A 13,774-nucleotide genomic window follows, 5' to 3' on the forward strand; every position below is an offset into this window, starting at 1 on the left:
CCCCTCTCTACCAATCCCTCCACTGATCTCCATTCAGTGTCCTCCACCCCTCTCTACCAATCCCTCCACTGACCTCCATTCAGTGTCCTCCACTCCTCTCTACCAATCCCTCCACTGGTCTCCATTCAGTGTCCTCCACCTCTCTCTGCCAATCCCACCACTGACCTCCATTCAGTGTCCTCCACCTCTCTCTGCCAATCCCTCCACTGACCTCCATTCAGTGTCCTCCACCCCTCTCTACCAATCCCTCCACTGGTCTCCATTCAGTGTCCTCCACCCCTCTCTACCAATCCCTCCACTGACCTCCATTCAGTGTCCTCCACCCCTCTCTACCAATCCTTCCACTGACCTCCATTCAGTGTCCTCCACCCCTCTCTACCAATCCTTCCACTGACCTCCATTCAGTGTCCTCCACCCCTCTCTACCAATCCCTCCACTGATCTCCATTCAGTGTCCTCCACCCCTCTCTACCAATCCCTCCACTGACCTCCATTCAGTGTCCTCCACCCCTCTCTGTCAATCCCTCCACTGGCCTCCATTCAGTGTCCTCCACCCCTCTCTACCAATCCCTCTACTGGCCTCCATTCAGTGTCCTCCATCCCTCTCTACTAATCCCTCCACTGACCTCCATTCAGTGTCCTCCACCCCTCTCTGCCAATCCCTCCACTGACCTCCATTCAGTGTCCTCCACCCCTCTCTACCAATCCCTCCACTGGTCTCCATTCAGTGTCCTCCACCCCTCTCTACCAATCCCTCCACTGACCTCCAATAAGTGTCCTCCACCCCTCTCTACCAATCCCTCCACTGGTCTCCATTCAGTGTCCTCCAACCCCTCTCTACCAATCCCTCCACTGGCCTCCATTCAGTGTCCTCCACCCCTCTCTGCCAATCCCTCCACTGGTCTCCATTCAGTGTCCTCCACCCCTCTCTACCAATCCCTCCACTGGCCTCCATTCAGTGTCCTCCACCCCTCTCTACCAATCCCTCCACTGACCTCCATTCAGTGTCCTCCACCCCTCTCTACCAATCCCTCCACTGGTCTCCATTCAGTGTCCTCCACCCCTCTCTACCAATCCCTCCACTGACCTCCATTCAGTGTCCTCCACCCCTCTCTACCAATCCCTCCACTGGTCTCCATTCAGTGTCCTCCACACTGGGGGGGGGGGGCATAAATAGGTTGAAGCCTGGAAATATCTGCCTGACACTAAAGGGAGGCATCCAAGTTCCCAAGGACTCGTTAGTACAGACCTGAGTGGTAATATTTGCGGTGGTTATGGCCAAACCTTCCCATAGACACCCTCCCAAACCTTGTGGACGGCCTTCCCATAGACACCCTCCCAAACCTTGTGGACGGCCTTCCCAGAAGAGGTGAAGCTGTTCTAGGTCGCAGCCACTCAGTATTGAACCCTACGGACTATGACTGGGACGCCATTAAAGGTCATGTGCGTGTAAAGGCCGGCGTCCCAATACTTTTGGTAATATAGTGTATGTTAAGAACCCACGTTTGAAAGGTAACGTATCAATTAACCAATCACTGTTTAGTTCTCAAGATCATTTCACCTTTTGTATGAATGATGTCCAGCAACATGTCAATGACGATGATGGTTCCGGTGCGGCCAATCCCAGCGCTGTGATTGGATAAGAAACGAGAAAACAAAGGTATGCTGAGTAACATCAGATCATGTGACAATACAGGACTTCCCTGGGACTGAGGACTGACTGAGGACTTACCTGGGACTGAGGACTGACTGAGGACTTCCCTGGGACTGAGGACTGACTGAGGACTTACCTGGGACTGAGGACTGACTGAGGACTTCCCTGGGATTGAGGACGGACTGAGGACTGACTGAGGACTGACTGAGGACTTCCCTGGGACTGACTGAGGACTTCCCTGGGACTGAGCACTGACTGAGGACTTCCCTGGGACTGAGGACTGACTGAGGACTTCCCTGGGACTGACTGAGCACTGACTGAGGACTTCCCTGGGACTGAGGACTTCCCTGGGACTGAGGACTGACTGAGGACTTCCCTGGGACTGAGGACTTCCCTGGGACTGAGGACTGACTGAGGACTTCCCTGGGACTGAGGACTGACTGAGGACTTCCGTGGGACTGAGCACTGACTGAGGACTTCCCTGGGACTGAGGACTGACTGAGGACTTCCCTGGGACTGAGGACTTCCCTGGGACTGAGGACTGACTGAGGACTTCCCTGGGACTGAGGACTGACTGAGGACTTCCGTGGGACTGAGGACTGACTGAGGACTTACCTGGGACTGAGGACTGACTGAGGACTTACCTGGGACTGAGGACTGACTGAGGACTTCCCTGGGACTGAGGACTGACTGAGGACTTACCTGGGACTGAGGACTGACTGAGGACTTCCCTGGGACTGAGGACTGACTGAGGACTTCCCTGGGACTGAGGACTGACTGAGGACTTCCCTGGGACTGACTGAGCACTGACTGAGGACTGACTGAGCACTGACTGAGGACTGACTGAGGACTGACTGAGGACTTCCCTGGGACTGACTGAGGACTGACTGAAGACTGACTGAGGACTGACTGAGGACTGACTGAGGACTGACTGAGGACTGACTGAGGATTTCCCTGGGACTAAGGACTGACTGAGGACTGACTGAGGACTGACTGAGGACTTTCCTGGGACTGAGGACTGACTGAGGACTTCCCTGGGACTGACTGAGGACTTACCTGGGACTGAGGACTGACTGAGGACTTCCCTGGGACTGAGGACTGACTGAGGACTTCCCTGGGACTGAGGACTGACTGAGGACTGACTGAGGACTTCCCTGGGACTGACTGAGGACTGACTGAGGACTGAGGACTTCCCTGGGACTGAGGACTGACTGAGGACTGACTGAGGACTGACTGAGGACTGACTGAGGACTTCCCCGGGACTGACTGAGGACTGACTGAGGACTTCCCTGGGACTGACTGAGGACTTCCCTGGGACTGACTGAGGACTTCCCTGGGACTGAGGACTGACTGAAGACTGACTGAGGACTTCCCTGGGACTGAGGACTGACTGAGGGCTGACTGAAGACTGACTGAGGACTTCCCTGGGACTGACTGAAGACTGACTGAGGTCTTCTCTGGGACTGACTGAGGACTTCCCTGGGACTGACTGAGGACTGACTGAAGACTGACTGAGGACTTCCCTGGGACTGAGGACTGACTAAGGACTTCCCTGGGACTGAGGACTGACTGAGGACTGACTGAAGACTGACTGAGGACTGAACTGACTGAGGACTTCCCTGGGACTGACTGAGGACTTCCCTGGGACTGACTGAGGACTTCCCTGGGACTGACTGAGGACTTCCCTGGAACAGAGGACTGACTGAGGACTGACTGAGGACTTCCCTGGGACTGAGGACTGACTGAGGACTTCCCTGGGACTGAGGACTGACTGAGGACTTCCCTGGGACTGACTGAGGACTTCCCTGGGACTGACTGAGGACTTCCCTGGGACTGACTGAGGACTTCCCTGGGACTGACTGAGGACTTCCCTGGGACTGACTGAGGACTTCCCTGGGACTGACTGAGGACTTCCCTGGGACTGAGGACTGACTGAGGACTTCCCTGGGACTGAGGACTGACTGAGGACTTCCCTGGGACTGAGGACTGACTGAGGACTTCCCTGGGACTGAGGACTGACTGAGGACTTCCCTGGGACTGAGGACTGACTGAGGACTTCCCTGGGACTGACTGAGGACTTCCCTGGGACTGACTGAGGACTTCCCTGGGACTGACTGAGGACTTCCCTGGGACTAAGGACTGACTGAGGACTTCCCTGGGACTGACTGAGGACTTCCCTGGGACTGACTGAGGACTTCCCTGGGACTGAGGACTTCCCTGGGACTAAGGACTGACTGAGGACTGACTGAGGACTTCCCTGGGACTGAGGACTGACTAAGGACTGACTGAGGACTTCCCTGGGACTGACTGAGGACTTCCCTGGGACTAAGGACTGACTGAGGACTGACTGAGGACTTCCCTGGGACTGACTGAGGACTGACTGAGGACTGACTGAGGACTGACTAAGGACTGACTGAGGACTGACTGAGGACTGACTGAGGACTGACTGAGGACTTCCCTGGGACTGACTGAGGACTGACTGAGGACTGACTAAGGACTGACTGAGGACTGACTGAGGACTGACGGAGGACTGACTGAGGACTTCCCGAGGACTGACTGAGGACTGACGGAGTTACCTGCAGTGTACAATGATGGGCCCGGCTCCTGGAATGCTCTCCTGCATTCGGTTGACCTCTCCAATGAAACTCAGGACACCTCCCGGGTCATCTGGGACCCCATGATCGGGCCAGTTCAGGTACTGATAGTGGACAATCTCTCTGGCCTCATCGCGCTGCGGATACAACAAATGGGGAAGAATGTTACAGAACAGGGGTCTCCAAACGGCGGCCCGGGGGCCAGATGCAGCCCTTTGCTTGCTTTTATCAGTATTATGTCATCCCCTGATACCAACAATGGGGCATTATCACCCCCTCCCCCCCCCCACTGAGACTCCCAATTACACCGACATTTGGGCAAAATGACACCAGACAGCTGCGGGGGGTTTGGCATTACTGGGGGGCGGGGCGATGATGTCAGCAAGAGCAATCTGGCCATACACACTGGCCCAGATTCAGGTACATTTGCGCTTTATTTGCGGAGGCACAGGGCAACGATTTTTCCCTGCGCCCACGCAAATATTTTGCGCTGCCCTCGATTCACGGAGCAGTAGCTCCGTAAATTGCGAGGGCGCGCCGGCAAAATTGCCCGGCGTAAGCGCGCGCAATGTAAATGATCCCGCCGGGGGCGGGAATCATTTTAATTAGGCGCGCTCCCGCGCCGAGCGTAGAGCGCATGCTCCGTCTGGAAACTTTCCCGACGTGCATTGCGGCAAATGACGTCGCAAGGATGTCATTTGCTTCAGCGTGAATGGCGTCCAGCGCCATTCACGAATCACTTACGCAAACGACGTAGATTTTAAATCTCGCGACGCGGGAACGTGGGTATCCTATAGCATTGGCTGCGCCTGCTATTAGGATGTGTAACGTTACGCGAAACCCGACGTACGCAAACTACGTAATTTGCGTACGCAGGGCTCGCGCAACGTTGTGAATCGGTGTTAGTATGCAATTTGCATACTATACACTGAGCACAATGGGAGCGCCACCTAGCGGTCATCGCTAGAATTCAGCCTAAAATCTGCGTGGCATAAGAGCCTTATGCCACGCAGATTTTAGGCTGCAGTCGGCGTAGCGATGTTCCTGAATCAGGAGCATTCGCTACGCCGGAGCAAGTAAGCAATTGCGCCGTGTAACCTATGGTTACACGGGCGCAATTGCTTCTTGAATCTGGGCCACTGTTTGCCACGGTGCACTACACGTGCTGCATTACTACTCTCTCTGGGCCACCCAAAGGTGTTCCAGGTCTTTTATAATACTATAGTGCAGGCATGTCCAAAGCCCGGCCCCCGGGCCAATCGTGGCCCGCGTTGCGGTTTTGAACGGCCCACCTGGTTGTGTGGACATATATATATCTTTTGTGGCCCCCGACGATCTCCCAGCGACGGGGGCCACAAAGATGTATATGCCTTGGAGGACAGGGAGGAGGCGGGACGAGTGCAGTACACACACACAGGAGAATTTCCTGTTTATGGCCGGCCTCTGTAATAGGAAGTCTCGCTGCTATTGGACGACTGTTCTGTCCATCTAATAAAGAGGCCGCCGTGTAAACAGGAGATTCTCATGTAGATAATCTTTGGCGCTCGTGGCAGCATTCCTGGCAATGGTGAGTGCATTCCTGGCAATGGGGGTGCATTCCTGGCAATGGTGCAGCATTCCTGGCAATGGTGAGTGCATTCCTGACAATGGTGAGTGCATTCCTGGCAATGGTGAGTGCATTCCTGGCAATGGTGAGTGCATTCCTGGCAATGGTGAGTGCATTCCTGGCAATGGGGGTGCATTCCTGGCAATGGGGGTGCATTCCTGACAATGGGGGTGCATTCCTGACAATGGGGGTGCATTCCTGGCAATGGGGGTGCATTCCTGACAATCTGGTGGTAGGCTATGGGTGGCAAGTGACACGTTGCATCTGGTGGCAGGCTATGGGTGGCAAGTGACACGTTGCATCCGGTGGCAGGCTATGAGTGGCAAGTGACACGTTGCATCTGGTGGTAGGCTATGAGTCTCAAGTGGCACGCTGCATCTGGTGGTAGGCTATGAGTGGCAAGTGACACGCTGCATCTGGTGGCAGGCTATGAGTGGCAAGTGACACGTTGCATCTGGTGGTAGGCTATGAGTCTCAAGTGGCACGCTGCATCTGGTGGTAGGCTATGAGTGGCAAGTGACACGCTGCATCTGGTGGCAGGCTATGAGTGGCAAGTGACACGCTGCATCTGGTGGCAGGCTATGAGTGGCAAGTGACACGCTGCATCTGGTGGTAGGCGACTGTGGCAAGTGACACGCTGCATCTGGTGGCAGGCTATGGGTGGCAAGTGACACGCTGCATCTGGTGGCAGGCTAGGAGTCTCAAGTCACACGCTGCATCTGGTGGTAGGCTATGGGTGGCAAGTGACACGCTGCATCTGGTGGTAGGCTATGGGTGGCAAGTGACACGCTGAATCTGGTGGTAGGCTATGGGTGGCAAGTGACACGCTGAATCTGGTGGTAGGCTATGGGTGGCAAGTGACACTCTGCATCCGGTGGTAGGCTATGGGTGGCAAGTGACACGCTGCATCTGGTGGCAGGCTATGGGTGGCAAGTGACACGTTGCATCTGGTGGTAGGCTATGAGTCTCAAGTGGCACGCTGCATCTGGTGGTAGGCGACTGTGGCAAGTGACACGCTACATCTGGTGGTAGGCTATGAGTCTCAAGTGGCACGCTGAATCTGGTGGCAGGCTATGGGTGGCAAGTGACACGCTGCATCTGGTGGTAGGCTATGGGTGGCAAGTGGCACGCTGAATCTGGTGGCAGGCTATGGGTGGCAAGTGGCACGCTGAATCTGGTGGTAGGCTATGGGTGGCAAGTGACACGCTGCATCTGGTGGTAGGCTATGGGTGGCAAGTGACACGCTGCATCCGGTGGTAGGCTATGGGTGGCAAGTGGCACGCTGCATCTGGTGGCAGGCTATGGGTGGCAAGTGACACGCTGCATCCGGTGGCAGGCTATGGGTGGCAAGTGACACGCTGCATCTGGTGGTAGGCTATGGGTGGCAAGTGACACGCTGCATCTGGTGGTAGGCTATGGGTGGCAAGTGACACGCTGAATCTGGTGGCAGGCTATGGGTGGCAAGTGACACGCTGCATCTGGTGGTAGGCTATGGGTGGCAAGTGGCACGCTGCATCTGGTGGCAGGCTATGGGTGGCAAGTGACACGTTGCATCTGGTGGCAGGCTATGGGTGGCAAGTGACACGCTGCATCTGGTGGCAGGCTATGGGTGGCAAGTGACACGTTGCATCTGGTGGCAGGCTATGGGTGGCAAGTGACACGCTGCATCTGGTGGTAGGCTATGGGTGGCAAGTGACACGCTGCATCCGGTGGTAGGCGACGGTGGCAAGTGACACGCTGCATCTGGTGGTAGGCTATGGGTGGCAAGTGACACGTTGCATCTGGTGGCAGGCTATGGGTGGCGAGTGACACGCTGCATCTGGTGGCAGGCTATGGGTGGCAAGTGACACGCTGCATCCGGTGGTAGGCGACGGTGGCAAGTGACACGCTGAATCTGGTGGCAGGCTATGGGTGGCAAGTGACACGCTGCATCTGGTGGTAGGCTATGTGTGGCAAGTGACACGCTGCATCCGGTGGTAGGCGACGGTGGCAAGTGACACGCTGCATCTGGTGGTAGGCGACGGTGGCAAGTGACACGCTGCATCCGGTGGTAGGCGACGGTGGCAAGTGACACGCTGCATCCGGTGGTAGGCTATGGGTGGCAAGTGACACGCTGCATCCGGTGGTAGGCTATGGGTGGCAAGTGACACGCTGCATCCGGTGGTAGGCTATGGGTGGCAAGTGACACGCTGCATCCGGTGGTAGGCGACGGTGGCAAGTGACACGCTGCATCCGGTGGTAGGCTATGAAATCAGCGGTTTGCGGTAAGTAGATAAGACAGGACATAGAAGGACAAGAATAAAACTTGGGGAACAATTGCGATAGGCAGAGGCGACCACAGACACTTACATGTTCGGAAAGTGAGACTTGTAAAGTGCGAGTGAAATACCCCTTGGCTTCATGTTCTGACACCAACTCCACCCAGAAACGTCCGAACTCCTTAGCGCCGGTGCCCGCGTCCGGCCAGTACGGCACACACTTCGTCTGAGAGGAACACAGATGGAGTTTACTGAGAATAGAAACTCTACCGAGTATAAAGTACAAATCACCATGAAAAGTGAAGGCGCGTGAGAAGAAGCGCGAAGACATGAGGAGGAGGAGGAAGAGGAAGAGGAAGCGGGAAGACATAATGGGCCAGATTCTCAGAGACTTACGTCGGCGTATCAGTAGATACGCCGTCGTAAGTCCGAATCTGCGCCGTCGTATATTTAAGCGTATCCTGCAAACCAGATACGCTTAAATTTGGCTAAGATACGAGCGGCGTAAGTCTCCTACGCCGCCGTATCTTAGGGTGCATATTTACGCTGGCCGCTAGGTGGCGCTTCCGTTGTTTTCCCGCGTTGAATATGCAAATGAGCAAGATACGCAGATTCGCGAACGTACGTGCGCCCGTCGCAATTAGTTACGCCGTTTACGTAAGACATACGCCGGCGTAAAGATAAAGCAGGTCTCTAGGTGGCGCAGCCCATGCAAAGTATGGACGTCGGATCTTTTTACGTCGTTTACGTAAGTCGTACGTGAATGGGGCTGTGCGTAGGTTACTTTCACGTCACAGGCATTGAGCCGGCGTATCTTTGGGCGTAAATACGACGTGATACTGCGCATGCGCCGTTCGTTCGGTCATGCATCTACATGGGGTCACGCTTAATTTAAATACAACACGCCCACGACCTGCCTACTTTGAATTACGCGCGCTTACGCCGGCCGATTTACGCTACGCCGCCGTAACTTAGGACGCAAGTGCTTTGTGAATACAGCCCTTGCCTCTCTAAGTAGCGGCGGCGTAGCGTAAATATGATAGGCTACGCAAGCACAACGTAAAGCCGCCCTACGTGAATCTAGGCCAATGACTAGAAGAGAAGAAATTATAAAACGGAACAATATACATGTCAATCACATCCAATGACTCTGCGCGCTGAGGGCGGGGCCGAGTGATACAAGGTCCCCCAAGCTAACCCCCTTGGGAGAGAGCTTCCCATGAAGGGGGTTAGCTGATGCGGGGAGGAGCCGAGACAGCCGCCGAGGGACCCCAGAAAACATGGATCGGGGCCACTGTGTGCAAAACTAACTGCATAGTGCAGGTAAGTATAACATGGTTGTTATTACAACCCCTTTAAGAGTAGAAGGAATAGCAGGCAGACTGGAGAGAGAAGAAGGGAGTAGGGATTAGGAAGACGGAACGGAAAGAGGAAAAAGAGACAAAGGAGGTCGAAGTCAAGACTGGAGAGAGAAGAGGAGAGGAAGAAGTAGGAAGTCAGCCTGGAGAATAGAAGAAGAGAGGAAGAAGTAGGAAATCCGACTGGAGAGAGAAGAGGAGAGGAAGAAGTAGGAAGTCAGACTGGAGAGAGAAGAGGAGAGGGAGAAGTAGGAAGGCAGATTGGAGAGAGAAGAGGAGAGGAAGAAGTAGGAAGTCAGACCGGAGAGAGAAGAGGAGAGGGAGAAGTAGGAAGGCAGACCGGAGAGAGAAGAGGAGAGGGAGAAGTAGGAAGGCAGACCGGAGAGAGAAGAGGAGAGGAAGAAGTAGGAAGTCAGACTGGAGAGAAAAGAGGAGAGGAAGAAGTAGGAAGTCAGACTGGAGAGAGAAGAGGAGAGGAAGAAGTAGGAAGTCAGACTGGAGAGAGAAGAGGAGAGGAAGAAGGAGGAAGTCAGACTGGAGAGGGAAGAGGAGAGGAAGAAGTAGGAAGTCAGACTGGAGAGGGAAGAAGAGAGGAAGAAGTAGGAAGTCCGACTGGAGAGAGAAGAGGAGAGGAAGAAGTAGGAAGTCAGACTGGAGAGAGAAGAGGAGAGGAAGAAGTAGGAAGTCAGACTGGAGAGAGAAGAGGAGAGGAAGAAGTAGGAAGTCAGACTGGACAGAGAAGAGAAAGGGGAAGAAGTAGGAAGGCAGACTGGAGAGAGAAGAAGAGAGGAAGAAGTAGGAAGTCCGACTGGACAGAGAAGAGAAAGGGGAAGAAGTAGGAAGGCAGACTGGAGAGAGAAGAGGAGAGGAAGAAGTAGGAAGTCAGACTGGAGAGAGAAGAGGAGAGGAAGAAGTAGGAAGTCAGACTGGAGAGAGAAGAGGAGAGGAAGAAGTAGGAAGTCAGACTGGAGAGAGAGGAGAAGAGGAAGAAGTAGAAAGTCCGACTGGAGAGAGAAGAAGAGAGGAAGAAGTAGGAAGTCAGACTAGAGAGAGAAGAGGAGAGGAAGAAGTAGGAAGTCAGACTGGTGTAGAGACTGTCCAGCTAGACAAAAGAACCTTGTGGGACTTAGGGGCCCATTGGGGGAGGAGGGTCCAGGGACAGACATACCATCGGTGTAGAGACTGTCCAGCTAGACAAAAGAACCTTGTGGGACTTAGCGGCCCATTGGGGGAGGAGGGTCCAGGGACAGACATACCATTGGGGTAGAGACTGTCCAGGAAGTCAGACTGGAGAGAGAAGAAGAGAGGAAGAAGGAGGCAGTCGGACTGGAGAGAGAAGAGGAGAGGGAGAAGTAGGAAGTCAGACTGGAGAGAGAAGAGGAGAGGAAGAAGTAGGAAGTCAGACTGGAGAGAGAAGAGGAGAGGAAGAAGTAGGAAGACAGGCTATAGAGAGAAGAGGAGAGGAAGAAGGAGGAAGTCAGACTGGAGAGAGAAGAGGAGAGGAAGAAGTAGGAAGTCAGACTGGAGAGAGAAGAGGAGAGGAAGAAGTAGGAAGTCAGACTGGAGAGAGAAGAGGAGAGGAAGAAGTAGGAAGTCAGACTGGAGAGAGAGAAGAGGAGAGGAAGAAGTAGGAAGTCCGACTGGAGAGAGAAGAGGAGAGGAAGAAGTAGGAAGGCAGACTGGAGAGAGAGAAGAGGAGAGGAAGAAGTAGGAAGTCAGACTGGAGAGAGAAGAGGAGAGGAAGAAGTAGGAAGGCAGCCCGGAGAGAGAAGAGGAGAGGAAGAAGTAGGAAGTCAAGACTGGAGAGAGAAGAAGAGAGGAAGAAGTAGGAAGTCAGACTGGAGAGAGAAGAAGAGAGGAAGAAGTAGGAAGTCAAACTGGAGAGAGAAGAGGAGAGGAAGAAGTAGGAAGTCAGACTGGAGAGAGAAGAGGAGAGGAAGAAGTAGGAAGTCAGACTGGAGAGAGAGAAGAGGAGAGGAAGAAGTAGGAAGTCCGACTGGAGAGAGAAGAGGAGAGGAAGAAGTAGGAAGGCAGACTGGAGAGAGAAGAGGAGAGGAAGAAGTAGGAAGTCAGACTGGAGAGAGAGAAGAGGAGAGGAAGAAGTAGGAAGTCCGACTGGAGAGAGAAGAGGAGAGGAAGAAGTAGGAAGTCAGACTGGAGAGAGAAGAGGAGAGGAAGAAGTAGGAAGTCAGACTGGAGAGAGAGAAGAGGAGAGGAAGAAGTAGGAAGTCCGACTGGAGAGAGAAGAGGAGAGGAAGAAGTAGGAAGTCAGACTGGAGAGAGAAGAGGAGAGGAAGAAGTAGGAAGGCAGACTGGAGAAAGAAGAGGAGAGGAAGAAGTAGGAAGTCAGACTGGAGAGAGAAGAAGAGAGGAAGAAGTAGGAAGTCAGACTGGAGAGAGAAGAAGAGAGGAAGAAGTAGGAAGTCAGACTGGAGAGAGAAGAGGAGAGGAAGAAGTAGGAAGTCAGACTGGTGTAGAGACTGTCCAGCTAGACAAAAGAACCTTGTGGGACTTAGCGGCCCATTGGGGGAGGAGGGTCCAGGGACAGACATACCATTGGGGTAGAGACTGTCCAGGAAGGCAGACTGGAGAGAGAGGAGGAGAGGAAGAAGTAGAAAGTCCGACTGGAGAGAGAAGAGGAGAGGAAGAAGTAGGAAGTCAGACTGGAGAGAGAAGAGGAGAGGAAGAAGTAGAAAGTCTGACTGGAGAGAGAAGAAGAGAGGAAGAAGTAGGAAGTCAGACTGGAGAGAGAAGAGGAGAGGACAGAAGTAAGGAAGGAGTAGGAAGGTAGACTGGAGGAGAGGAGAGAGGAAGGAATAGTAAAGTAGATTGGAGGAGAGGAGAGAGGAAGGAATAGTAAAGTAGATTGGAGGAGAGGAGAGAGGAAGGAATAGTAAAGTAGATTGGAGGAGAGGAGAGAGGAAGGAATAGTAAAGTAGATTGGAGGAGAGGAGAGAGGAAGGAATAGTAAAGTAGATTGGAGGAGAGGAGAGAGGAAGGAATAGTAAAGTAGATTGGAGAAGAGGAGAGAGGAAGGAATAGTAAAGTAGATTGGAGGAGAGAGGAAGGAATAGTAAAGTAGATTGGAGGAGGGGAGAGAGGAAGGAATAGTAAAGTAGATTGGAGGAGAGGAGAGAGGAAGGAATAGTAAAGTAGATTGGAGGAGGGGAGAGAGGAAGGAATAGTAAAGTAGATTGGAGGAGAGGAGAGAGGAAGGAATAGTAAAGTAGATTGGAGGAGAGGAGAGAGGAAGGAATAGTAAAGTAGATTGGAGGAGAGGAGAGAGGAAGGAATAGTAAAGTAGATTGGAGAAGAGGAGAGAGGAAGGAATAGTAAAGTAGATTGGAGGAGAGAGGAAGGAATAGTAAAGTAGATTGGAGGAGAGGAGAGGAAGGAATAGTAAAGTAGATTGGAGGAGAGGAGAGGAAGGAATAGTAAAGTAGATTGGAGGAGAGGAGAGAGGAAGGAATAGTAAAGTAGATTGGAGGAGAGGAGAGAGGAAGGAATAGTAAAGTAGATTGGAGGAGGGGAGAGAGGAAGGAATAGTAAAGTAGATTGGAGGAGAGGAGAGAGGAAGGAATAGTAAAGTAGATTGGAGGAGAGGAGAGAGGAAGGAATAGTAAAGTAGATTGGAGAAGGGGAGAGAGAAGGAATAGTAAAGTAGATTGGAGGAGAGGAGAGAGGAAGGAATAGTAAAGTAGATTGGAGAAGAGGAGAGAGGAAGGAATAGTAAAGTAGATTGGAGGAGAGGAGAGAGGAAGGAATAGTAAAGTAGATTGGAGGAGAGGAGAGAGGAAGGAATAGTAAAGTAGATTGGAGGAGAGGAGAGAGGAAGGAATAGTAAAGTAGATTGGAGAGAGGAGAGAGGAAGGAATAGTAAAGTAGATTGGAGGAGAGGAGAGAGGAAGGAATAGTAAAGTAGACTGGAGGAGGGGAGAGAGGAAGGAGTGGTGGGTCTAACTGGAAAGAAAGGTAGGTAGGCAGACAGGAAAGAAAATGAGAGGAAGGAGAAGGAAGGTAGAGAGAAGAAAGAAGAGAGGGAGGAGTAGAAAGGCAAAGTGGTAGAGGAGGGAATGTGGGAGGACGGCCTCACCCGCCCCTTCTCCATCTCCTTGGTGGTCATCACGATGATCCGGCTGTTCTCCTGCCACATCATCTCCCAGAAGTCTCCTGTGGTGGCCCCCAGGCACCCCTGACAAGCGATGAAATGTTTGAGGGGTTCCTCGTCTCCCCAGAGAAGGTTCTGCAGAAAGAAAAGAAGAAAGCCCCTCCCCCATACATGGAGGAGAATCGCACCTTGGTTAC

General features: G+C 53.1%; 1 protein-coding gene across 1 annotated transcript in view; it reads right to left on the reverse strand.

Moving 5' to 3' along the window:
* The window catches only part of PTPN6 (protein tyrosine phosphatase non-receptor type 6), a 110,183-nt gene that overhangs the window by 13,286 nt on the left and 83,123 nt on the right, over positions 1 to 13,774 (reverse strand). Inside the window, exons 9-12 of the mRNA XM_040361199.1 lie at positions 13,563 to 13,712; positions 8,203 to 8,337; positions 4,230 to 4,384; positions 1,561 to 1,628 (exon numbers count right to left, since the gene is read on the reverse strand). Coding sequence (XP_040217133.1) covers positions 1,561 to 1,628; positions 4,230 to 4,384; positions 8,203 to 8,337; positions 13,563 to 13,712 — 508 coding nt within the window. The remainder of the gene's footprint in view (positions 1 to 1,560; positions 1,629 to 4,229; positions 4,385 to 8,202; positions 8,338 to 13,562; positions 13,713 to 13,774) is intronic.

This window comes from Rana temporaria, chromosome 8, assembly GCF_905171775.1.
Source record: "Rana temporaria chromosome 8, aRanTem1.1, whole genome shotgun sequence".
Classification (NCBI taxonomy): domain Eukaryota; kingdom Metazoa; phylum Chordata; class Amphibia; order Anura; family Ranidae; genus Rana; species Rana temporaria.